At 50.6% G+C, this 26,567-nt stretch overlaps 1 protein-coding gene across 3 annotated transcripts; it reads right to left on the bottom strand.

Annotated features, from left to right (window-relative positions):
* Positions 1 to 3,574: 3,574 nt before the first annotated feature.
* Positions 3,575 to 20,224, bottom strand: TYRO3 (TYRO3 protein tyrosine kinase). Of its 3 annotated transcripts, XM_074365923.1 has the most exons (19): positions 19,796 to 20,223; positions 17,866 to 18,049; positions 17,547 to 17,647; positions 16,595 to 16,765; positions 15,047 to 15,133; positions 14,169 to 14,284; positions 12,507 to 12,684; positions 11,514 to 11,659; positions 10,877 to 11,021; positions 10,366 to 10,495; positions 10,182 to 10,282; positions 9,845 to 9,940; positions 9,439 to 9,519; positions 8,934 to 9,026; positions 8,399 to 8,520; positions 7,879 to 7,988; positions 7,528 to 7,687; positions 7,169 to 7,305; positions 3,575 to 5,064 (listed from the first exon to the last, which is right to left on the bottom strand). In XM_074365923.1, the coding sequence occupies exons 1-19, from the start codon at positions 19,917 to 19,919 to the stop codon at positions 4,674 to 4,676; spliced, it is 2,673 nt and encodes an 890-aa protein (XP_074222024.1). In that variant the 5' UTR covers positions 19,920 to 20,223; the 3' UTR covers positions 3,575 to 4,673. The 3 variants fall into 3 exon arrangements, with proteins under 3 accessions (XP_074222024.1, XP_074222025.1, XP_074222026.1); XM_074365924.1 differs by lacking the exon at positions 16,595 to 16,765 and having other exon boundaries at positions 19,796 to 20,224; XM_074365925.1 differs by lacking the exons at positions 16,595 to 16,765; positions 17,547 to 17,647; positions 17,866 to 18,049 and having other exon boundaries at positions 19,796 to 20,219.
* Positions 20,225 to 26,567: the final 6,343 nt, after the last annotated feature.

Below are 26,567 nucleotides of genomic sequence, written 5' to 3'. Positions count from 1 at the left end.
ATAACTTGGTCTGGGCTGGAAGAGGTCCGGAAGCTTTCAGAGCTGTTGCAGTAGTCTCCAGGACAGGGGAGGTCTGAGGATGCTGACGGCAGCAAGGACCCACTTTAAAAAAGTAGGAGGTGGGGAGGGTATAGCTCAAGTGCACGCATGAGGTCCTGGATTCAATCCCCAGTACCTCCATTAAATAAACAAATAAACCTAATTATCTCCCCATATTTAAAAAAAAAATGAAATTAAAAAAAAAATCCTTTAAAAAATTCATTGTAACACTCTTTGTATTAGCAAAGTATTGGATACAACCTTAATGTATATCAATAAGGTACTTGTTAAATAAATTATGATACATTATACATAGGAGTGGAAATGCATATGTACAGCTAGGGGAAAATCTTTATAATGTAGAGGTTTTGTAGGGTATATTAGATTTAAATTACACCTTTAAAAAGGAAACAATAGATGCACCTATGGCACAGGGTTGTTATTAAGTTTAAATGAATTAAAATACCAAAAGAATGCAGAACAATATCCAGAATATATATATACCATTAGCTATTTACTTATACACATATTAATAAAAAGAACAAGAGGCAGAACAGCATGTACAATTACCTACCATTTGTGTGAAAGAAAAATAAGTATATGGGTAAAATATCCCTTGAAAATTTCACAATTAATCAGTAACAGTGGTTACCTCCGGAGAGAGGACCTGAGGGGCCAGCAGCAAGGCAACTTATTTTCGCTGTCTACTTCCCTATAACTGTTTAATGTTTTTACCATGGGTATTTCCATCCATTTGAAAAGATTAATTTTTTAAGTAGAAAAGTATCAATCAGAAACCCATAAAGAAAAAGTAATCAAATTGTATAAGATATAGAGATTAGATTATGTTCTAATCTTTTTCAATAGTGTTATTATGTTGAAATGATTATATATTGCAGTCATTGAATGATTTTTCAAACATTGGCTGCACACTTTCAAATTACTGATAAGGCAGAGTGCTTGCAGCCTCAAAGTGTGGTCCTCAGGTCAGCAACATCAGCATCACCTGGGAACTTATTAGAAATGCAGAATCTAAGGTCCCACCACAGACCTACTGAATCAGAATTTTAACAAGATTCTCAAGTGATTTGTCTGGGGCCTCTTGTTTGAGGTATGAGAAGCACTGAGCCAGAGGACACTTAAAAAAGAAAAGAAAAAGAAAAAGAAATACAAAACAAAAACACTGTTCTACTCTCGTCTCTTCTCGTTGAGCCCTACCTCTCAAAATTGCTGTGGCTCTGAAACCAAGCAGTATCCTGTGGGTTCCCCCTGGGTACAAAAACCTTTCCTTGTCCCCTGTTCTTATTTGTAGGAAAAAGGTTTTCAGCCTCTTAGACCCTCCCTGAGTTAGAAAGGGCAGATTCAAACAGTTATTAATGACAGGAATGAGCCAATGCAGAAACAAAGGAAAGGCAGTCAAGAAACAATAGTGCAGTGATGGGGCGGGTTCCTGATTCCTCCTCAAGGGATATACGTAGCAATCTGATACTAATCTCTGAGCTTTTCTACAGGAATGAAGGTCCCCGCCCAGGTGGAGGATGGGGACTTGAGGCTGAGCACAAGCAGGTGAACCCAACTGGTTGGAACAGGAAGGCTAATTCCTAGAGCACCACGCTGTTACCTTAGCACCAACCAATCAGAGGAAGGTCACACACCCTGAAGCCCTGCCCCCAAATCTTAATCTATAAGAACTCTTCCCCCAAAACCATTGGGGAGTTTGAGCTTTTTGAGCATAAGCTGCCTATTCTCCTTGCTCAGTCCTTGAAATCTGCTCGGAACCCCAGCATTTCTGTTCATTTGGCCTCACTGTGCATTGGGTATGTGAACTTGGGTTTAATAACAGCGCAATGATTCTGGAAAACATTGCTGAGTGAGAGGGCAAACACAAAATAATCCAACCTATATGGTTCTATTTATATGAACTTCAAAACAAGCTGCATTAATCCATGTTGTTAGAAGTCAGAGTAGAGGTTACCTCTGGGGAGGAGAGAGGAGGCAGAGATGGGGCAGGGCCCAAGAGTTCCTTCTGGAATGCTGGTAATGTTCTGTTTCTTGATCTCCTTGCTGGTTATTTGGATCTGTTTGTGAAAATTCTTAAGGACTGTACACTTCTGATTAGTGTACTGTTTTGTATGTCTTACACTTAAATAAAAAGGTTTTTTAAAAATCCACTATTATCACCTACCTCAAATTCCTTGACTGTGGTGGGGGGCAAGGTCCAAGGTGCTTGGGGAAAAGAAACTGAGCAAAAAAAAATTACTTATATCGATTTAACTACTGATAGGTAAGTCCTACTTAAGTAGATTACTTTGTCACACACATACATTATCGGAACTCCTGTGCATTTTATAAGGCACCTACTATTGACAAGCATTCACTCGAAGATGACACGATCGCAGTAAAGCTACAGGGTGCTCTCTGGAGTGGTAGGAGAGTTGTACAGGCTCTGCTCTCTGACTTAGTGGGTTTCAAGCCTGGACCAACCATCCATTAGCTACATAATCTTCAGTAAGTCTCTTTCTCTGCATTTCTGTCTCATCAGAGGGTGATAATTATATGCCCACTTTATAGGAATGTTCTCTGTATTAAATAAGATAATATATATGAAGTGCTAGGCATAGTGCCTGGCATATAATAGGAATCCATTAGTAGCAATTATTGGAGAGTAAAGGTCTTCCCAGACAATAATTCCCAAACACTACCTCACAGATCACCATTACCTGCAGTTGAAGCTAATCATAAGCAGGAAAGATTCTGAAAACCATTTCCCTGGAAGTTAATTAAGGTCTCATGATCCACGTGGGAACCAGAATCTGGAGTGCCAGCAACAGGTTTTTCAGGCTATTTGCTTTCAGAAGCACCCACCCCATTCCATTGCCCTCAGCCAGCAATGCTATACCTGAGTCCCTCCCAGTCTCCCCACACCCCTCGTTTCTCACGCCTCCTGTGGCTCGTTCCCATAAGCTTGCTCTAAAAACTTCTACTAAACTTTTCAGGTGGAAATACTTGGAAGCAAACTTCATGCTCTTATTTCTAATCCTCAAGAGGCTCACCATTCTCTTTGCTCACTTCTTCCCAGTCCACTGGCTCCAGGCAATGGTGTGAAGGTGAAAGTCCCCACACCCAATGATAGCCGGAGAGTCCAGAGAGGGATGGGGTCAGTCAAAGGAGTCTCTTTGTCCTTGTTCCAAGATAAAGAGCTTTTTCAAAACTGTTACATTTTCAAAAGGTCAGTGGTGGCAGGATTAGAGATATTTGGCATTTTTAAAGTGACTTTCTGCATTTTCCTGATTAACTACCACTATGTATTATTTTTACTACAAGATTCTTTGGGACCTCCTATAATTAAACAAAAGCATTTTGTGCTCAATGCAGAAAACTTGGAAAACACAAAGGGGGAAAAATTCCCTTAATCACATCATGTAAAGATAATAGCTGTTAACATTTTGGAATATGTCTTTCCAGACTCTTCTCTATGCAGAGATGCTTCATTTTTGTAATCTGGGAAAAAAGTAAACATTTAAGAGACAAAGCCTTGGGTCTTTAGTCTTCAATTTATTTCTGTTTTTAAACAGCAGCTAACGGCTTGGGAAAGTCCCTAACAGCAAGGGCCTGCCCCATGCACTCCCAGAGGCTGCCTAAGCCAGGCCTGAGGTCCAGGTGCCAATAACTCCCCCTCACCCACACCAGCCATCAGGCCTATTTTCACTCCATCTCTAGAGACTTGGGAAAGAAGAGAGTCTCCAGTTAGAGGGAAAGTTGGGACTAAGAGACGCTGCATGGAAAGACTGGGCTCAGACACAGCTGCCTTTGTTAGTCTCAGGATATTTTGGGATTTGGTAGCATGCTCAGACAGACTGTGGGAGGGAGCAAAGAGGGGCTCCTGGATTCCTCTCTGGCCTATTTCATTCCTAGGAAAGCCTTCGAGCACCCCTTCCTCTTGCTGAGCTCAGTGCATCACCTTTAGAAGCTGGGCACACGGTAGCCTGTGTAATCCAGCATGCCTTGCCAGGACCCGGTCAGCGGTACTATACTCCTGGCCTAGACAGGATGGGTAACCAGGAAAGTGACGATGATTCAAACCCAAGTGTCCCACTGCCTCCCACTACAGGACTTGGGGCCTGACTGTACCAACCCCTTACCAATTCTCACCTGAAGGGAAATAATACAAGGGCATCTCTTTGTGAGGAGCGGCAAACCTGGGCATTGAAACCCCAAGCACAGGCACGGCTGGGCCCCCAGGCCAGAGACGCCTCAATGCATGCACTAAAGCAGCAGGGCAGCTCAGCCGGGAGAGTAGGGGCCCACAGGGTTAGGTCTACCCTTCCCCCAACTCCTCTCCACACCCATGGTAACCATGGAGACATAACCACCCCCTCTGCCAGCTGCCTGGGTTTAGACAACCAGGCCTGGCCCACCTCCACCCAGCCAAGTCCTGAACTGATGCCAGGCCGGCCACAGAGTGGTTGCAGGAAGAACTGGGATTGGGTGATTTGGTCAGTCCAGGCTTCCAGCACAGCTTGGGAGGACTACCACAGGAGCCTCCACACCCTGCTGCCTGGGCTGGGGTCAGACGGGGCTTAGTCAGCCAGCACAGCGGGGCCACATGGCCCTGGATGCCCTCCGCCTGTGGGCTAACAGCTACTGTGGGGAAGTAGCCCTTGCTGCAGCAGCAGCAGCCTCTGGGCCTCATTTAGGGGGCTTTCTGGCTGCTGTTCCTCCTGCCCGGGCCTCTCGGCCAGCCCCCCAGGGCTGAGGATGTACCGATAGTCACTGGGAGTGCCCCCCACTGCCCCCAAGTCGCTGCCATCCCCAGCCCCATCAGCAGCCTGGTCCCCGCCAGGCAGCTCCAGGCTGCCTCCCTCGGCAGGCTCCTGGGCTCCCTCCAGGTTGATGTACAAGGGGTCCTGGCTGGTGGACAGCACGGACAGGTGGCCCAGGATGTTCTCCAGCTCCATTCGCAGACACGTGAAGCTTGGGCGCTGCTTGGGGTCGGCGCTCCAGCATTGGTACATGAGCTCGTACCTGGGGCAGAGAGAAGGGAGGGGTGAGGTGAGAAGCTGGAGAAAGGGGAAGGACAGTCCTTCCTTAATCATGTGAAACCAGGATTTTAAAAATTTTATTGAACACACTCACGTATAAGGCTTACTATATATCTGGCACTCTTCTAAGTATTTTACACCTATTATTCTCACAATACTATAAAATAAGTGATCCCTATTTTACCAAACTGGGGCACAGAGAGGTTAAGAATCTTGACTAAGGCCACACAGGTAGAAGTGAAGAAGTTTGGGAGGGAACAGTAGGAATGCTTTTGTCTTGTGGAACACAGCCTGGACTCAGGGTTATTTCATGGGGGCGGTTTGAGCATCCAACCTTTCTTCCTTAATCATCACCCATTCAAGCAGGCTGAAATCCTCATTGTTCGTGGACACCTCTGAGAATCTGAGAAAAGCTTCCAGCCCTTTTCCCCTGACAGGAATACTTTTTTAATACAATTTCAGGAACTTCACAGATTCCCTGAGGTTTTATCCCTATTCTCAGGGACTGCCTCAGGCTGAGGAAAAAAAAGAACTAACGGGAAGGGGCAGAGACCAGATCCAGTCAGAGCCAATGCCTGTGCCCACAATGAAAGCCCCAACACTCCCCACACACCAGCCCTCCTGACAGGGGCCTCCAAGGATGGGGGAAATCATGCCAGACACTGAGTAGGCCGTGGGAATGGTCCGAGCCGTGGGTCTGTGACCAGGCGGTGATAAACTGTCAAGGCTGTGCCAGGAGCCAACTGGCGCCCGTCCACAAGGCTGCCTGGTGGGAGGCCAGTGCCTGCCCACCCTCTATTGACAACACTAGCTCCAGCCTGGGAGGACACTAAGTCGAGGCCTGATCCCCACCACCCAGCGGAGCCTCTGCAGCTCCAGAGGCCCAGGTAGGCGGCAGCCACCAGGAGACCTGAGCTTCCTGCCCCCGCCATGCCCGGATCTCTGCTGAATGAGCAGGAGGTGTAGGGCCTGATTCGAGCACTCAAATTTCCCTCTCTCACAGTCCAGCCTCAGGGCTCTTCAAACCCACTGCCCTAGAGAAAGAGGACCCCACCATTTGGGCTGAGCCTTCCTCTGCCTGTGCACAGCAGGAAAGTGGGAGGAGACTCCTTTCCTGGGTCAGAATGGACTCTCTCCCCCTGGTACTAGTGAAAAGCTCCTCCAGGGGCTCAGGGAAACCCTGGCTTGCATGGGGTGAGAGAATAATACTAGAATAGACAAATCATAGTTGGGGTCAAAGTCCCAACTTGTTCACTTAGTTGCTGAGTGACCTGGGTCATGTTACTTAACCTCTTTAATCCTCGTTCCTTATTTACAAAATGAGGCTAGTAACAGTCTTTTGCTCATATGGTTAAAGGAGCATTACCTGAAAGAATGCCTGTAAAGTGCCCAGCTAATGTCAATGACACTGTCTTCTACTCACAAGGGGTTCATGACACTTCCCTGTGCAGTGACTGTATCACCACCCAGCCCCACTCCCAAGGACTCCAGGCTTCCAGAAAGGAAAGAAGACAGAACCCTCCTCCCAGGATCTGAATTTGTCATCTTAGGTCTTTCCACTCCCTCAAAGAGGAGGCCAAGACAAGAAACGAAGCCAACCTCCCGCCCCCAGCGCCCCCTCCTTGTCAAGCAAGGAATGCGATGGAGCAGCAGTTCTTTCCCTGCCCCTGGGCAGCGCTCCCTGAGCGGGAGGGAGAGCTCAGTCTCAGAAGAGCGGTGGCGGGGAAGAGGTGACAGGGAAGCCTGCACTACGGCTCAACCCTGTACCTTCTGCCCGTGGGTGGGGTTCCTGGTTCTCCCTGGAAACTGGAGAAAACAGAGTGGTAGGAAAAGGCTGGAGTAAGAAATGTGGGATGATAAAGAGGGAGAAAAAAAAACAGGGAAGTGATGGATGAAGAGGAAGTTTGGGGTAGAGGTCAGCCTTCCCTCTAAATGACAAGAACATATCCACAAAAACAAACAAACACACCCCACAGAAGTGCAATCAAGGATCTAAGCTCCCACTGAGCCAGCAACTGTGGTGGCAGCCATCAGCTGAAACCCCAAATTCCTGTTTCCTCCCAGAATACCCTTCCCAGGGCACTCACACGTCCTCCATACACTCCGGAGGCTGTTTCAGGCGGTTCCCGCCGATGAGGTAGTTGTAAATCTCAGCGTTCTCAATGCCAGCATATGGCGTCTGCCCACGAGTCACAATCTCCCACATGGTCACCCCGAAGGCCCACTGGGACAGAATTGAGATTGGAGGGGTGTTATCATTAGGCTTCCTGAGCCAGGCAGAGTCCCAATACAAGCACATCTGGGGTCCAGAGGCCTCATAATGGGGCAGCCAACGTCCAGAGAGCAGACTCCAGAGGCTAGGCCCTTGGAGATGCTAAAGGTCCACCCACGCCATAGTCCACATCACTTGTGTTGCCACCAGATCTCATTGTGCCATGCTACTCACCACATCACTGTGCACAGTATACAGGTTGTCAGCCAGGCTCTCCAGGGCCAGCCACTTGACAGGCAATTTGGAGGCACAACCCTGGCGATAGTAGTCCCCGCTATAGATCTTCCGGGAGAGTCCAAAGTCGGCCACACACACCGTCATGTCTTCTGCCAGCCTGTGAGGAGTGTTGGAAGATGCGGGAGTCAGCCTTCCCCTAGGCTGGCAGCCTTACTAAATCCAGGGCATCTTTGCTACCAAGCTGTCCCCTCATGTAGCAGAGACTGTTCCAGGCGGGAGCTGACCATGAGCTAGTTCCTCCCAGCACCACTTGCTCCCTCCCACCCCTGAACTCTAGAATTCACATACATGCAGTTCCGAGCAGCCAGGTCTCGGTGGATAAAGTTCCGGGAGCTCAGGTACTCCATGCCACAGGCAATGTCCACCATGAACCGGACCAGGGTCTGCAGGGGCAGGTTCTGGTGGGCAGAGAGGACAAGCTCAAGCTGGACCTGCCCACCCAGCCAGGGTAGGAGGAATGGGGTGCCCTGGCCAGAAAGTCTGAAAACTGTCTTCAGAATCACTGAAAGGAAAGGGACGAAGGGGCTTGCCAGTGCCAGGAAGCTTTGGCAAATCTAAGGGAGGGCACCCAAAAGTCAAGACTCCACCCATCTGAGGCTCCACAGGACCCTTCTCCCAGGAAGGGGCCCTGCCCAGCCTAAATTCCCAGGGCTTTGTGAAAGAGAAGGAAGCCTGTTAACATTCAAAGGGTCAAACCTGGAGCCCACCTGCTCCCAATCAACTCAATCGGCCCTACCCACCAGGCCAACCTCCCTCCCAGGGTCTTTGTCCCTTTCCAACTCCTGCTGCTCCCACCCCAGGCACTCACAAAGGGGTTCTCCCCAATCCGGGAGGCGAGCAGGAAGGCGTGCAGGTCCCCATGCTTCATGAAGGGCAAGATGACCATGGGGATGGGGAGACGGCCTTTGGCCCTGCTCCGGAGGCTCACCCCTGAGGACAAGGGAGAGTCAGCGGGGCACATAAAGGCCAAGGGATGGCTCAGGCGTCTGCATGAGCCCACACCTGCTGGGTCCTACCACTAGCCCTGGCTCTGCTACCTCTTCCCTGACAAGTTCCACACTGGCCGTGACTACACAGGAGGGACTCTGGCTGCCCCCAAATCTCTCCTCTATCACCTTCTCCACCTCCTCTGTTCACAAGAGCAGTCTTCACGATATAGGGTCTGCAAACTGAACTCTTTACCTAGAGCCTGATCAGATGTCAGCCAGGCCCCTCCTTGCCATTTTGGTGTCTGCTTACTCACCAGGCAAGTCTGAACTTCTCTACCATAGGCTGCCCTCGCACCTTAGTGGGGCACAGTTTCAGCTCTATTTTACATTTGCCTCTCCCAAGAAGGGGCTCACCAACAAGCGTGGCCACGTGTGGATGGTCAAACTCCTTCATGCAAGCCGCTTCTCTGAGGAACTCTTCAATGTCACTTGAGGCAATGATGTCAGCTGGGAGAAAAGGATGGGAGTAGGGATGAGGGAGATGTGGACCCAGGAAACAGTCTGGTCATGAGCAGGAAAAACCCCCGTGGACTGGTGCTATCCAAAAATTTCTCCACTCTCTCATGCCTTCCCTTTGGTTTGGACAGCTGAGCAGCTCAACCAAACTCAGCTTTAATCACCCTGAGTGAGACCAAAGGACAGCCACTGCTGACAGCAGAGAGGAAAGGCTGGGGCACCAATTTGTGTGGGATTATGACTGTGAATTATTCATGTGATATAGACAGATCCCAGTTAGTGCTGACGAACTCTTTTTGGAAATGTCTAGGGGCCCAGCAGAGCCTGCTTTAGGATCGGCCACCCCTTTCATCCTCCCAAGTGATGCCTGCACTCCACAAATACAGCACTATTCTCCACTCACCTTTCAGCATCTTTACAGCCACTTTCACAAAGGAGCCATCCTCCTGCTTCAGCTGGGCCTCCCGCACTGAACCAAACTCTCCTAGGAATCATCCAAATGACAGTGAGTCCCCCTGGCCTCCTGCCCCCCAACCACATCCCTCCCAGGTGACCCTTCATAGGGACACAAAATCGTTAGATTCTGGGGGCTCTCTATTCATAACCAAAGCAAAGTATGCTGGGAGTGACTCTCAGCCCTCCTCATCCCCAGCCATCATTCCCCCAAGCATCCCAAACCCAGGAGTTTACAAGCATATCCCACTCATAGGAGCTGACCCAAATCCACAGCCTCAAAGTGATAGGGGCAACCAAACACACCCAGATCTGGCAAACTCGACTCATGCCAATCCCTACACAGCCCCACATACCTTTGCCCAACATCCGGCCCAGGGTGAACTGCTGCTCTGGGATGAGCACATCCTCCAGTTTGTCCTTCAGCTCATCGCTAATGCCCAAGCTATCCACTGTGGGGAGGAGACGGTGAGAAAGGGGATCCAAAACCCACCCTCGGAGCAGAGATGAGCTTAGTTTAGCTTTCCTATAGCTAGGTCTGCAACCTCCACAAGGGTAGGTCAGTGTGTCTCTTCCCCTACTGTGTGCTGAAGACTCATCAAGGTTCAGACCTACTGGTCAAATTAGTAAAAGGAATGCAGATAGGGGCCCAAGGTAGCCCATTTTCCTCTCCCATGATTTCCCACCACTCACGTGTGGCCTCAATGCGCTCGGGCCTTTCCCGATTGAAGGACCGTGCTGCCCGGAAGTGAACGGCTGGCTCCCCCCGGGCCATGACAGTGTCAAAGGCTTGCCTAAAAGGAAACCAAGGACTTGGAGTCAGCTCCAAGGTCTTCAGTCACTACTGACCTCTCCCTTCATGTTCCCACCCCCTTACCCAAACCGTGTTTCCTTCCGCCTCTTTCGAAGTAGGATGAGGGCCAGGGCAGCGGCTGTCACCAAGGCTGTCAGCACACCCAGGACCACAGGCACCCAGGATGTGCGGCTGTGGGGAGCACCCTGCTGGCCTGTGGGTGACAGGGGCAGCGTCATGAGCTAGCCTGATACCACAGAGGCCCCTGAAAACATTCTGATGATGGCCATCTCGCCTGGGCAAGAGGCTCCCCTCAATCAGTAAGGGTTCTGAGTGGAAAGAGGCTCCAAAGGAAGATTCACGCATTCGTACTCTGTCCGTGACAGGCCCTGGCTGTTGGGACCTACAACGTGATCAGAACTTCTATGCTAGTCATGGGGCAGAAAGAGGAGAATGAGATACAATCCTAGCCCCAACTGCTTGACTCTGAATCTTTGGGCTTATTAGGAGGGGAGGCGCTGCCAGCCTCCTCCCACCAGTCTAGGTTGCCCTTGAGAGCAGAGATCCCTAGCCCCCTTCCCTTTACAGGCCTCACCTGCGTGGTCGTGAGAAGAGACCACCAGCGGCTGACTCCAGGGCCCACAGCCAACTGCATTGGAGACGCACACACGCACAGTCAGGTCCTTCTGGGGGTCCCAGCCCGTCAGGTTGGCCCTGGTCCCCTCCACTGTCAGCTCACCCTGCAGCCAGGGAAAGCCCCCATCCCACACTGAGCCTGAGGAAAAGGCCTTGAGCGTGGGCCTGAAGGCAGAGAAAGGTCTAGCTGGGAACATGGGAGGCTAGGGACACAACCTGCTGGGAGTCATCACATTCCTGCTCCAAGCTGCAGAGGCCTCTCCTGAACACAAACAAGGCTCAGTCTGGGGATGTGGGGGGTGGGGGAGGGGGCAGGATAAGAAGGCTTTATCTGTGTCCTCCCCCAGTTTGTGCAGGAATGTGCTTCCTGTTTTACATTCAAAGTGGACACTGGAAGCAATCCTAACAGGACACAAAATCCAATAATGAATGCAGCCTGCAGGGGAGGGTGGGGAGGGGTAGACTCCCTAGGGTGTAGAAGGCCCACCAAGGCCCCCAGGCTCACCAAGGACAGCCATTCTGAAGTTCTATGGCCTCAGGGCCCTGAGGGCTGACTCCAGGACACATGCAGAGTGGAGGCTTCCATCATCCCTTACCTGGGTTCCGTTGTCTTGGGCCCAAGACAGTTTATAGGGGCCCAGGGGGCCTTCCAGAGGGCCCTTGGGGATTACTTCTTCCCACTCCAGGATGAGGCCCGAGTCTGTGCGGATGGCATGAAGGTGCTGGGGAGCGCTGGCTGGGGCTGTTCCCAAAGAGAGAAGGTCACTAAGAGCCGTGCCCTTCCCACCACCTGGATCACATGCAGGCCTCTGGAACCTTTTCCAAAGAACTCAGTAGCCCAGAGAGCAACAGGTGGGGGAAAAATTCGCCTCCCAGTTCTGAATGCTCTCACTCATTGTCCTGGGGAGGAGGGTGGGCAATGGTAGGATCTGTACTACCCCAGCCAGGCAGAGTATTGCGCTTTATCACCATGGTTACTGCCTCAGCAGCATCCTCACCACTCTCCTCTCACAGCCCTGCCAGCCTCCTTGCAATTGCCATGAACTCCAAGCAAGTTCGTGTCAAGGGTCATTGCACCCTGTGCCCTCTTCCTGCAGTGCTTTCCCCCAAATATGGCTCTTTCCTTATAATTCAGAACTCAGATCTCTGTATGGGGGGTATTCCTGGACCACCCTGGCACTCTTCACCACCGTTATTATTTGATCTTTTCTATTTTGTCTGCCCCAACTTCTACTACTTTGGTTACTTTGGGGTGTAACCAAAGGAGAGCAAGAGTAGGGTCCTCTAACTGGTGAAGCCCAGAGCAGGGGCCTCTGCTGCCTAGGAAAACTACCCAGAATAGTTTCAAAGGTGCTCATTAAATACCTTTTGAGTGAACACATAAAAATGAACAAGCCTGCACCTTCTACAACTGGAACTGCATGGGAGGGGGACTGGATTGACCCAGTTCATAGGTAAGCAGCAGGTACTCAGCACAGTGTTTGTTGAATGATGATCCTCCCTCTCTCAATCAGCTTCATTCAGAACTGGCACCAACACTGTCCCTTCCCTGCTTGGGCCCTGCCCAGTCTCTCTGCTAAGTCCCTTACCTAGACCTTTTGTCCGAAAGGGCACCCAGTCAGCATACGGAGAAGGCCCCAAGGCATTGGCACAGCGAACCCTGAGGCTATAGTTGGTGGCAGGTGTCAGGTCCCGGAGCAGGCAGGTAAAAGGTGGCACAGGGACCACGACAGCCAGGACCTCCCAGCCTCCTGGGGCCTGAGTCACCTACAGAAAAGCAGAAAACTAATGATGTAGGGGAGGGAAATTTCTAAGGCATGTGAGACGAGATGGAAGATGGGACAGGTTTGGGTATGGTTGGGGGATTTCAGTTAACACCTCCTCAAGTCTATCAGCAACCCACCCCCTTCCACCCACCCCCACTCCAGTTTCCACACCTCCATGTCTTTGTAAATGCTGTTCCCTTTGCTCTTCCTAGCAAAGTCCAACTCACCCTCTAAAATTCAGCACAAATACCACTTTCGCTATGAAAGCCTTTCTCAAATATTCGAGAAAATTCATGCCCCTTTGTGCCTGATGCACAATTATATTAGCGTGGTTACCACTCTTTATAACTGTTTACATGCCGGCGCAAAGTCTCAGAGCTTCTCAAAGGCAAAGTAATGGAGCCAGGCCTACACCTTACATTTTGGGGACCCAGGGTAAGAGTGCAAATAAAGATCCAGTGTACCATACGGCTAAATATTTAAATGTTAAAAATCAGCTAACAAACTATTGAAGAAAATATCTTCTCTCTTAATATATTGACACACAAAGCTACAAAACAACCTGGGAGGTCAGGTTTGCATTTATAACTCTCCGAATCCTTGGAGTCCCAAGCCGGAATGTGGTGACACAAGAAGAGCCAGCCTCCAGCCACGGGTCTGCACCATGAAGGATGTCACATGCATGGGTGTGGACAATGCTGCCTGCATACCCACCCACCCCAAGTGGCTGCCCTTTGGGCTTAGAGGCACACATACCATAGCACGATCCATCCTCTGGAGGATGGACCAGGGAAGAGGCCCATACAGGCCCCAGAAGCAGACTCCAGTTAAGGGGAAATAGGGGGGCCTGGTGATCTGGCTGGGCATGTGCCCTCAGCCCTGTGGATTCCTTGCCCTGGGGCAAGGGGTGTAACCAAAGGAGAGCAGGAGTGGGGTCCTCTAACTGGTGGAGCCCAGAGCAGGGGCCTCTGCTGCCCAGGAAAACTACCCAGAATAGTTTCAAAGGTGCTCATTAAATACCTTTTGAGTGAACACATAAAAATGAACAAGCCTGCATATCCTCTTATTTTTAGTATCACCTTACCCAGCTTTCCCATTCTCTGGGGCCTAGGACCCTTCTGGTCCCCTTGTTCTCTTTGTCCTGAGTCAGGGGGTGGGGCACATGAGTACAGGTATCAGATAAGTCAAAGGTTTGGGTTTTCGCCCACATAAGAAAAACTTCCAGGCATCCCCAATCTGCTCTAGTGATCTGTTTTCTAGCTTAAAGAATGCACAGGCTGAGCTGATCTGCTGTCATATGGTTGCCGGAGCACCCAATAAGGGGCGTGGTCAGGGCTGTTTCTTAAGGGACTGACACCCGAGTGGAGCTGAAGTCCAACCCCCACAGGCAAGACTAGGTAAACAAGATACCACTGTCAACAAAGTAGCACTGAGGCAGCCAGAAGGAGTATGGCCAGGTGAGCCCATCCGGCCCTCTCAGCCTACCTGGACTGTACAGGATTGGAGCAGAGCTAGGCCATCAGCACCTGGTGTCCAGGTCACACTAGCATTGCTGCTGGAGAGCTTCGTCACTGTGATGTTGAAGGGGGCTGCAGGCAGTGCTGTGGATGGGGGCTTAGCGTCAGGGCCCAGGAAGGATAGGAGAGGAGGGAGAAGGCAGGGGTAGGGGGAGCAGGTGAGGCTTGAGTCCCTCCCTAGGGTCTGCCCCCCACCCCTGTGCAACTTAAAGATGGCTACTCAGCACTTCCAGGAATACACAAGCCAAGCAACCAGCAGGGCACAGGTCCTCATACCTGGGAGAGTGCCTAGTCTGTGGAGAGGTTGCCTCTCCCTGAATCAGGGGCCCGGTCTGAGCAAGGAATAGGGTAAGATAGTGGGTGTGTGGGAGGAGGGTACCTTGGCCTTGGGAGATACCAGTGAGAGGCAGCTGTCCCTGAAGCCACAGCCCATTCCTACACACACTGGTTCTCTCCCCTTCTCCATCCCTCCCACTGTGCACAGCAGCCCTTTGGGTCTCCTCTATCATCCTGCTAGGCTGTTTTCCCCACCCCCTTTTCCTCCACAGGGACTGGCAGAAGCAAGGTTGGGCATGAGCCTTGACCACTTCCCGCTGGCTCCCTCCCTCCCAAGGACTCTGCTTCATGATGGGAAATCTGCTGTGACGTCAGGTTTCTATTCTCATCTCAGCCACGGCAGGGTCTCAGGTGCTACCACTAGGAATGGAGCTATACCAATTAACCCCTCATTCCCTCAGATCCCAGCAGGACCGAGACAAGCTGGAATACCAAACGATTTTAGCTTCACCCAAAGCCTGCGGAGCACATCCCTGCCTCATCAACCCTCACTCCCTGGGGTCCTCCTACCTTGAAGACGAACAGTGGCTGGACGAGAAGAGGCCAGGCCTTTTAAGTTGTGAGCTTCACAGGAGAACACGGTGCTCTGGGTCACCCCTGGAGCCAGAAAACCTCAGTCAGCCCCCCCAAGCAGCAACTCCCACTTAGTCTGGGGTTGGGGGTCAGATAGTTAAGCGCTGGATCTGAATATTCTACAAGTCCCTCCAGCTAAAGGGAGGGGCTAGACAGCATGGAACTGGATATAAATCCCACGGCCGAGGGTCTGTTTTCTCATCCCTCAAATGGGAGAATTGTGAGAACCAACTGATGTAAAATACATAAAGTGCACAGCATTCAGTAAAGCACTTGAGAAATGTTATACCACCCCTCCCACCTCCATCCCATCTCCCGCAGACAGTGCAAAGCTGCCTCCCTTTTCTGGTCACTCCTTTCTTGCACACTCCAGAGCCCTGCTCCGTCTGCTCCATGCCATATCATTGTTCTATTTGCAGATTCCTTGCCTTTCAATAGGTCTCAGTTCCTTATGCATGTGTGTTGTCTCCCCACTTATACTAATTCCTTGGGGGCTGGACCAATGGCTTCTATTTCTTTTGTATTCCCTCGATCCCCCATGGTGCCTAGCACAGTGTGGTGTGTGGAGTAGGAGTTCAGTGAGTGCTTATTATCAAGCTGGCTGCCTGAGGGTCCCAACCACGCACATCTGGAGAGAACTGAACCCAACCTCCCTTCTAATCTGCTCCAACCCAGCACCTCCTGAAGAGGACCTGCCCTCGCTTCCAACAGATCCTGCAGTCCACACTCTCAAGATTCGTATTGCTAGGGAACTTGGTAGATCAGAGTCCGTCCCTCCCACCTTCAAGTGCATGAGAACAAGCTCAGCCTCCCATCTTTTTTAGCCAGTTGCAAGCCTCAACTAGAAACATTAATTTTGTTTCACTGATAAGCAAGCCTCACAAGCATGTGAGGTCTGTGCTGAGGGTCTTGGATTCCAGGTGAATGTGCAGGCATGGCTGCTTTTGGTCTAACTGTGTGGAGGTATGGACAGATACAGTTGTTTGGGAAAAGGTCTGCAGATTTCTGGAAAAGTGCCATTAGGAGAGGAGGCCCCCGTAACTCTGTGCTGGCCTCCCCCTCCCCCTTTTCCTTCCCCCTGTCATTCCCCACTCTGCAGTCTGAGACTCCTGTCTTCTAGGCAAGCTTGCCAGACACTCCTCCTAGCTCTGCGTGGGCTGGTTCCTGGCTCCTTCCCTTGGGAGGGGTGGGGGGATGGGTGCCCCTGGTCCCATGCAATTCATCACCCAGGGCCAGCTGTGCACAGCCTAGACTGCTGTGAACCAGAGAAAGCAGCTCCGGCACCCTCCTTAGGCACACACAGCAAATCACCACTAATCAGCCCACCCGGCCAGCCTAGCACACCTGACTGATAAGCTTAGTAATGGTGTAGCTCACGGACCCAGGCACTCTGGACACTCACAACAGCAAACTCAGAGACATAAGCAGGTTTGAATTCTGCCAGCCTCACCACCCCTGCTCAGAGCCCCTCCAGAGGCTGCTCACCTGTTACATTTAAAACGGAAGGAGAGGGAGCAGGTCCCCCAACCTTCGTGCCTCCTCTCCACCAGACAATGGTAACAGGTTCTGGGGGACCCACAGCCTCACAAGACAGTTGGAAGGGGGCATTGGGTGGCACTGCCAGATCTTTTGGTTCCACAGTGAAAAATGGCACACCTAGGGAGAAAAAGGCTGGTGGGGAGCGAGCCTTGCAACTTCTCAGCTTCCAACCGCCCAAACCACAAGTTTGCTTACCATTTGAACCCTCTATGCAGAAGGTCCCATGCATAGGCCCTTATGATTGGGTCAACTGTAGACCAGGCATCTAGCTTGGGAGGGGGCAAGCTTCTCTTCTTTGGTACCCCCTTAAGGATATCCTTTATGCTGTTCCCTCTATTCCTAGACCTGCATGACAGATCCCCTCTTCCAAAACCTGCTCTAACAGTTGTCTCAGAGCAAAGGAAGAGGCAGAGGGTGGGAAGCTGAGGGAGGGGCAACAAAGGAGGGGGAGTGGGTGGGAGATTTAGCGGAGGGCTAGCAGGCCCCAGATCCCTTTCAGGGCCCTTTGTTACTTTCTTAGTCACTTTGTTTTCCTGGACTGAACAGCTCTGAGCTCCTGCAGCTGCGAAGCCTTCCTCCCCTCCCCCATCCCTTCCCCTCCTGGCCCCGCCACTTGGCAGAACAGGGTCCAGCCTCAGACGGGTGCTTGAGGTTTGTTGCTCAGGCAACTGAAATTTGACTACACCCCATAAAATTATGGGTCCTGGGTGCCTCCTTGGCTCTCAAAAACCCAGTGGGTATAGTCTTCTGGTCTGCGATGGGCCTGGAGCCTGGTACAATGAGTCCCCAGAGGGCAGTGGAGCAGCCCAGCTTCCCCGAGCTTCCTTATGCAGAGGTGTGGTCACTAGCAGACAGCACCTGCTCCAGGCCAACATGCCCACCAGCTCTGCCTCCTCACCTTCTACTGTGAGCCACACTGGCTGGGAAGTCTCAGTTTCGCCCCCATCCTCCACCTGGCACCAGTATCGGCCCGCATCAGAGCGCTCCACTGACTTCAGGCTGTGGAAACAGGACACAGGGCCTCCCAGGGTCAAGGGGGTAAGCTCTGCTGGGCAGATTCAAGGGGTTCAGCCTGCCCCGACTTCTGAAAGTTTCCACAGGTTGCCAAATAAATATACCACAGACCTCTGGGCATCAACATTGCCCCCAGCTCCCAAGCCCCAAGGAAAGAGCACAAGCTCGGCTGGCATCCCACACCTTCCCCCAGAGTCCTGCACCTGAGGAAGCCAATCCAGTGCTGCTCACTGACTGGGATGTACACCTGATCCACGCTCTGGACCACAGCCCCATCCTTCACCCACTGTATCTCAGGCTCCTCCATCCCCTCCACGCTGCAGTTGAGCTTCACCGGCTGCCCCTGAGACACAGTCAGCTTCACTGGGGCTCCCATGAGCTTCAGGCCTGGGAGGTGGGAACAAGAATGTGTCATTCTGCTTGAGAGAGACCCTGTCTCTGGAAATATCCCTCATCCTCTTCCAGAATTTAGCTTCTGTGTCAGAAGGCTCATTCTCAGCCAGTGGCCAAGGAAGCAAAGGCGGGAGGGAAGGGGGCCTGGGCTGAGTTGGGGGAAGGAGCTTGACAAGCTCTCCAGACACCGTTTCTACCGCTGACAAGTTCCTCCCAGGCATAAGGAAGTGACCTTTTCCTCATACCTCCCTGCTGGGCAATCTTAAGTTCAGGCTCTACCACTAACAAGAAAGCAAGCCAGGCTGCAATAGTGGGGCGTTCCTATGCACCTGGGGCAGGTACTCCCTAGGAATCACTACTGCACTCAGTCAATGCAATAGGCAGCCAGCTCTCCACCCAAGGTGTCAGCACAGACCCTGCACTGCTGCTAACATCCCCCTGCACCCCACCCTGGCAAATGTAAGGAAGCTGAGGAAGGGAAGGAGGAAGTGCTCTCCTGAAGTGGAGAACATATGGTTGCAAAACCACGTCAGATCAAACACATGGCAGCCTTCCTGGCAGCCGTCGGCTCTATTAATACCTGAATGTGTGCAGGGGCAGGCGCTAGGAAGGTAGGAGGCAGAGAAGAGGGGAGGGGCCCTTAACAGGGAGCCCAAGACCCCTGAGTTTCTGTCACACCAACAGGGGGCCACCCTCTGGAACACTACCCTCTGAAAATACACACACACACACACACACACCCCTCCTGGTTTCCTAGCATGTTTCTAAGCAGAGAGGAGCTAGTGAATTATCCACATAGCTGAAATCCAAGCAGAAGAAGCTGCTTCTTCCTGCCCTTTGCTGTGTGACAAATTCCTAAGCTCTCTGATCCTATGATACATACCTTTCTGCTTATAATTGTCACTCCCTTCCCTTTCCTTCCCTAAGAGGCTGATATGGCAGAGTGCTGTCTGAAAAGGTGCCTGCTTGGTGGCTGCTGCTCCAGCCTGTCTCTTCCCTACTCCCTTCACCCTCTCAGGACCTGTCACAGGGTAGGAGGGGTAGCCTCACACCCAATACAGCCCCGCAGTCCCAGGGGTGTGTAGTGTGAACTTAACCGAGCGCTGAAAGAAGCACTCCTGCTACTGGCAAATGCCTCAGTGTCTATGCGGGAACACAAAGCTAAGCAAAGACCAGCAACCTTGTCCCAGCCCATCCTCTCCAACACTCCCGGGTTCAGGAAGCTCTGAGTGGGCACAGGGACTAGAGTATGCCCAGGTGTTTTCTGTGATTGGGCACTCTCGCAGCCCCTGTACCTACGTGGTGTAGGGGTGCCTCTGGGTGCTCAGACCCAGCCTCTGTGGTTTCAGAGTGGGACCTCGGTGTGTCGGGTGGACAGAATGGGGTCCCCAGGACCGGTACGAGAGAGCAAATAACTAGGAACATCGAGGTGGGAAAATCCAGTCCCAAATACCCCCCGCTGACCACTCAGCCCTCAGCCCCACTCCTTTCCCTTCTACCCTTCCAGAAGAGCCCCGGACACGAGAAAGTTGGGGGTGGGGGCCCCCGACCCAAGATCCCCCTGCGAACACACGGCTGTGCCCCCTCCCCCAAGCCTTGGCCTTCCAGCTCGGGTCCCCCCGCCCAAATCCCCGGCCCGCCCAGGCCTGGGGCTCGCTCTGCTGCCGTCCCCGGGCACCGACTCTGGCCGCGCCCCTCCGCAGCCCCCCGCTCTCCGCCGCCCCCCGGGCCAGCCCCTACCTGCGGCCGCCGGCTCGGGGAGCAGCAGAGCCGCCAGAGCCGCCACCAGCAGCAGCGGCGGCGGCGGCAGCGGCGGCGGCAGCGGCGGGAGCCCCGACCGCCCCATGCTCCGCCTCAGCGCCATCGGCGGCGACGCCGCACCATGCCGGGCCCGGCCCGCGAGCGACCAGGGAGGAGGGGAGGGGAGGAGGGAGGCAGAGGGGAGGGGAGGGCCGCGGGAGGGGCGAGGGGCGGGGGCCGGGCCAAGGGGCGGCGCTGTGGCCGGCGCTCTGAGACCCGCGCCCGCTGTGAGTGGCGGCGGCGGCCGTCAGGCGCGCGGGGTCCCGGGGGCCGCTCCTGGGCCACCGCGCTTCTTCCACAGCCGTCGCCGCCGTCGCCGCCGCCGCTGATTCATGTTCTCGGAGCCGCCACCTCCTCCCCGGCCCGCCCGCCCGCCCGCAGCCCGAGCTCGTACCGCCCCCCCGCGGAGCTCCGGGAGGCTCGCTCGGGGCGCCAACCCGGCTGCTGCCAGCCCGGCCTCCGGCCGACCTCCACCCACAGACCTCCGCAGCCCCGGCCCGCACGCCCTGCCCCAGCTACCCTTATGCCGAGCCCGAAGATCTGGCTCCGTCCCCTGGATGGGCACCTCAGCCACGCCCCTCCTTTCCCTGAATACACTCCAGGATCCTTTCAAACCCAACACTCCAGATCCTTCCCTCAAAACCTTGCTAGAACCCTCTACCACACCCCAACTTTTGTCCAGACTCCGATCCCAGAACCCAGCACCTTCCTCTTAAGACAGAAAGTACCTAAATCTACTAGATAGTCCCAACCATCAGGCCCCCTGAAATTGTCGTGAGTCAGTGTTCCCCACAAAGGATCTACTAGCACACCTTCGTGCTTTTCATGAACCTTTCGCCCAGATTCCCCATATTCATATTCCATTTCCCACCCCTTTATCTCCAAGACCTTGAGCCCTGGGTCTTGAGTTTTCCACGATCTTGGTAATTCTCAGGTTTTATCTGCTATCCCCACTGCCACACTCTACATAGGTGAAACCCCAATGGCCCATATCTTTGGGGGCTGTCATTCTTCCTAGTTGCTTCCTCTGCTTCTAGTCCCCGTCCCCCAGGCCATGGTGTGAAAATGTGCTCTGTCCTCACAATAGCCAATAAAGCATTAGCTATTATTAGTTGACCATCTCACATACAGTAGGTTCTCCATAAGTAAATAGATGCCTGTTAAACGAATGAATAATTGCCTCAGAGCTTGGCCTGCCCCACAATCAGTAATCAAGGGGGCGGCTGTGCCCATCCTGTCAAGCAGATGCAGAGCTGGTTCCAAATCCAGCCTACCAAGTGTTCCCTCCCTTTGCCCTTGCCTCTACCTGTCCCCTGGAGCCATTCCAGAGGGCTGGTCTCAGAAGTCCTGGGTGAGGAGGAGAGACAAGTCACTCAGCGCCCCACAGCCTTATTGGATCTTTCCAGGGATTCTCCTTCTGAGCAGCAGAGGCCTGCCTCTTCTTTCTCTTGACCCCATCAGTGCTTGTTTATTAATTATACTAATGATAACAGTAACAGCGGAGCTGGCGGCAGCCTCAGACCCAGCTGGGGGCGCCCCCAGGCGGCAACACAGGGAAAAGCACTGTCACAGTTGGATGGCAGGGGCCAGATAGTCCTCTTTAAACTAAGAGCTCAGGCAATTTTCTTGGGCGCTGTGCGTCAGTTTTAGGACACTTTCCGAAAGGAAAAGACTTGCTGCGTTCCAGAATCCACAGCTTTTGAGCTTGGGCTGAGTCGGATCAGGGCAGGCAGACAACAGTCTGGGGCTGAAGCCAGAACTATTAGGGCGGAGGCTGCTTGCGGCAGTGTGGCTGCTGCAGCCCTGCACTTGAGCCCTTGTCACTTCTCAAGGTCCTCTCCCCCACCTCTTTGGAAGGGACTTTAAGTTCCAATGAAAGGAAACTGTTGAAACTCTGGCTGACACTGGAAAGACCACTCCTAGAGGATGTTGAACCCAGAAACCAGCTTCTTACTTCCTTTTCTCTCCTCATCCCACTTCCTCCTCCATCATTTCCTGAACCCTGATGAGAATCCCAGCCCAAGGACCATTCTTTGAAACCAAGTAAAATGGGCTTCTGGGACATGTCATGGATGCCTCTGCATTCTCCACTCACAATCTTGACACAGTTCCTATCTCAGCAGCAGGCCTGAGCCACATCACCCTCACCCTGGGGCAGCATCCATTTGGGGCCTGGAGTCCTGAGTGTCTGCTTCCTCTAGCCCTGCTTCTGAACCCCTCAGTTCTTAGTATTTCTACCTGCAGGGTAGGAAGGACTGCAGGGTCCTGGTCTTCTGACTTTCCAGCTTGCACATAGAGTGCTCACCTTCCTGAGCCCTCACAGCCCACTCCTCTTACCTATCTTCCCCCATCTTTCTTTCTCTATGGGCATGATATAGGAACATATCATGGTTATGTTTAAGGGTATGTGAGCAGGTGTGATTCTGTGGAAGAGGTGTGTAGGTGGATGAGAGGGTGTGCATTGTGATGTGTGAGGGAGGGTGTGCATTTGTGCAAACTCTAAATATGACTGACGCTTTGTGGGTGGATAGGGAGAAGATGTGTGTGTGTGACTGGAGGAGGCTGGCTGCCTGTGCAAAGACATGCCTGCAAAATCTCCCTTCCTTTCATAAATGCACTGCTTGGAAGGAAACTAATCAAATCAACAGGAAATGTATTTGACTTAATGCATGAGCAGCTGTCCCAGAAGTTCCTGTCCTCAGAACAGAACCAGAGCCAGCTATGATCTATCCTGGGGGAGAGGAAGAGCCAGCAGCAGCCCCTTATCATGGGTGGAGCTCAGTTGGGCCTTGGCATCACCTTACTCATGTGAAATAAATATCTGCCCACGCTCTGCCTTTTATAATCCAGGACTGCCCAAGAAGGCCAAGGATCGAGAGAAGACAAAGACAAAACTGGAAATAAAATACACCTGCCCATAGCAGGAGAACAGCTCATTGGCAACTTCCAGCAGTCTCCAGAAGTAGCTGCTTCAGCTTTCTCAGAGTTAGGACTCTTCCTCCTGTCCCCACCTTAGGGGACAAGAGAGAACTAAGGTAAGTCATGGAGTCATAGCAGTCTTGCTGGTCCTGTGAACAAGGCTATATTCTTTCCTAACTACTGGTTAGAGAGGTAAGAGTTGGGAAGTTCCATTTAAGGAATGGGGCAGGCCATAGATTGTGTTCCTCATCACCTGAGAGAAAGCAGGGAGTCTATGACTCTGGGGGTTAGAGGAAAATGACCTTACATTGTGATGCTGGGAGTGCTGGGGACTGTTGTACCTGCTGAACATCCCTTGTCTGAAATTCCTAAGCCAGAAACAATGCCACTCCTTGCCCAATGGAAGATGAAACAGAAAGTAAGTTCCTAGAAGAGACCACACTTTGACTTACATCACCGCGTCTTTTAAATTATCAGGCTTTTCTCCAGAAGCAGATTTAGGAAGTAGGAAGAAAGCAGTAAGTCTGGGGTTTCTGAAACAGCAGATGGGTTCAAACCTGTGGAAGAAAAACAAGTGCCCTCTTCAAAATTTTACCTAGGGATGGCCCTGAGAGGAATAGTGTCAAGTGTGAGTGTGTATGTGTGAATGCCATTTATCTGGCTGTCTGTATTTCTGTTTTTGAGCCTCTTTAACAGCAACATGGCAAGTGAGCTTTTCTGGCTCTACTTTAAAAAAAAAAACTTTTTATTGTGGAATACTTTAAATATACACAGAAGTGAAGAGAATAGTATAATAAATCCTCAATGTACCCATTACATATAGAAATATTTATAGATATGTGTATATATAACAGTACATATATATTTCCTTTGTCAGCTGGGAAGGGCTGAAAAGCAAGACACCCCAGTAGCAATGTACATACCTACTAGCACTCAAATCTTTGGTTTCAAATACCATTTTCTGGAAAAAGGAACCAACGGTCCTTGGAGAAACGGCTAATTCTAGGATTGGGGTAGGAAATATACCAGATGAGCTTGGAGCAGCTTGTAGTGGCAGAAAGAAAGGAAGTGCTCAAAAACAAAAGCAAAAAAACCCAACCTAAACACATATATGCACACAAAGGGTATAACAAAGGGCCAGATATAAATACAAGTGAATGAATAAGTTATAATTTCTTAATAACTATAAAATATATTATATGTTAATAAATTAATTAATGGATAGCACAAATAGCCCATGCAGAAGAATTACAAATAATTTATGTATATACTGCACCCTCAAGATGGGGAACACATCACACTCAAGTGTGAGCTGAGTGTAGTGACTTCCTTCCAAAGAGGACAGGATGGAAAGCAGGGGGAAAAAATTACCTTTACATTAAAAAGACCTGAAAAACATTGCCAAAAATCAGCCAAGTGAATAAGGTTAATGCCAACAGTGTTTAGTCATGTTGGTAATAGGTACATTTGATATGATATGATAAAAATGACATTTCAGCTATGTGGTCTGCCTTCCCAAAACCCATAACTCCAGTCTAATCATGAGAAAGTTATCAGACACATCCCAAGGGAGGGACATTCTTTTTTTTTTTCAATTTTAATTTTTTTAATATATTTTTTAAGCCTTCACTCTACCACTGAGCTATACCCACCCACCCTAGAAGGACATTCTACAAAATACCCTACCAGTAAAGCTGTAAACTGTCCAACTAATCAAAAATAAAAAAAGTCTATGAAACTAAGTCATAGCTAAGAGGAGCCTAAGAAGACATGACAACTAAATGTAATGTGATCTCCTGGATGGAACAGGAAATGGACATGAGGGAAAAGCTGAGGAAATCTGAATAAAATATGGACTTAAGTAACAGTGTGTCAATATTTGCTTATTAATTCTAACAAATGTTCCAAGCTAATGTTAGATGTTAATAATGGGGAAACCATGTTTGGGGTAAATGGAAACTCTTTGCAATTTTTCTGTAAATCTAAAATCATTTTAAAATAAAGTTTATTTTTATTTTATAAAATTTATTTTATAAAAAAAATTACATCCATACCCAATAAATTTTTTTAAAAATACCTAATATCAAAAAATACTTAACATCATATAAAACTTTGTATTTAGTTTTCCTGAACAGTCTCAAAAAAATGTCATTTTATAGTAGGTTTGTTTGAATTAGGATAGAAACAAGGACCACATATTTAATTGATAGTCTCTTAATGTATTCCTAAATCTATGAGATCTCTTTTCATTTCTGGACATGAAATTTACAGAATAGACTAGGTCATTTGCAGAACTTTCCACAATCTGGATTTGGTTAATTGTATCATTGTGCTATCATGTCCCTCTACTGCCCCTATTTCCTGTAGATTGGTAGATCTAGATGCTTGACTAGATTCAGCTTCAATTTTTTGGCTTGAAGGCTTGCTAGGAAGTGTTTTTGCATTTCCAATGGCATCACAACAGGAGGCACACTGTGACCAGTGGCCCCACTTTTAATACTATTAAGCTTCATCAGTAGGTTCATAAGTTGGCTACCTGATCCATCCATACAAAGTCCTTATTAAATTTTTACCTAATAGTTTAACCGGCCATTGATGATCATTGCCTGGAGAGATTATTTCATTAGTGGTTGCAAACAGTGATTTTCCACTTTCATTCTTCCTACATTTTTGGTTCCAGTTTCCCTCCCTCATTCATTGTAACTTCTGACCAGTCAGTACTATTTGGACCCCAAGACTGGCTAAATATTAGTAGCTGAAATTTACTGCTGAAGTTGAAACCGAGAAAGCTAAAGGATTCTGTAGAATACCTGCAAACTTTATAGAAATGCAAATTCTGGGGTCCTATTGGATACTTACTAAATCAGAAACTCTGAGGGTGAGGCCCAGCAATCTGGTTTAACAAGCCCTCCAGAACTTCTGATGCCTGCTGAAGTCTAGGAACCCCTGTACTAACATCAAGTACCCTAAGATGGCCTTCAGTCCAGTAATGATTTACTAAGATCCTACATGCATGGCAATATGCTGGGTGCTGAGCAGTACGGATGAAAAGAAAAAAAAAAAAAAAGAAGAAGAAGAAGGCCTGATGTCCCCAAGGAACTCAGTCTATACAAGGAAACAGGGCACATGCTTGTGAAAAGCTAACCAGTGATAGGTGATGGTCTGCAGTATGTTCACAATATGGCACCAAGATGGAAGATTCCAAGGACAGTTCAGTGACTGGGCCCAGTTGGTAAAGGTTTACAGTTGAATCCAGCTAGGCCTTAAAGGAAGAGAAAGACTTTAGGGATGGGGTGGAAGAAAAAAGAGGGAGGATTTTCAAGAATGGGCACTGGCATGAACAAACAGGATGCTCACGATGAGAATCACCTTGCAGGCAATGAGGCTTGTTGTTTCTTCTCCTCCCCTCCCCTCCCCTCTCCTCTCCTCTCCTCTCCTCACTATTACCATTCCTGCAGCGTTTCTCTCTTTGGACCTTGCCTTTCCTTTTTCATAGTTACCCTCTTGCTCACTCATAATCACACACATTCGTGTGTACGCAGGTTTCTAAGTGCTGCCCCTGAGCTTGGGTGCTGGGATGCGGGATGTGGTTATCCGGGCTGGAGAGTGCACAAGGGCGTCTGAGGAAAACTTCGCCTCCGTGACGAGTATTGTATGTTAGAAGGGGCTGTGCCGGCTGTACATCCGAAGGATGAGAGTCACGAATGCCTGCCTAGAACTTACGCGGTGGAGTACAGCGCCGCAATTGGGATATCTTAGCACTCCCGCGTACTGAACACCTAGAGAGCAACTT

This window comes from Camelus bactrianus, chromosome 6 (assembly GCF_048773025.1).
Source record: "Camelus bactrianus isolate YW-2024 breed Bactrian camel chromosome 6, ASM4877302v1, whole genome shotgun sequence".
Lineage (NCBI taxonomy): Eukaryota > Metazoa > Chordata > Mammalia > Artiodactyla > Camelidae > Camelus > Camelus bactrianus.
Note: the sequence above shows the minus strand (reverse complement) of the source record. Positions and strands in the feature narration are given on the sequence as shown.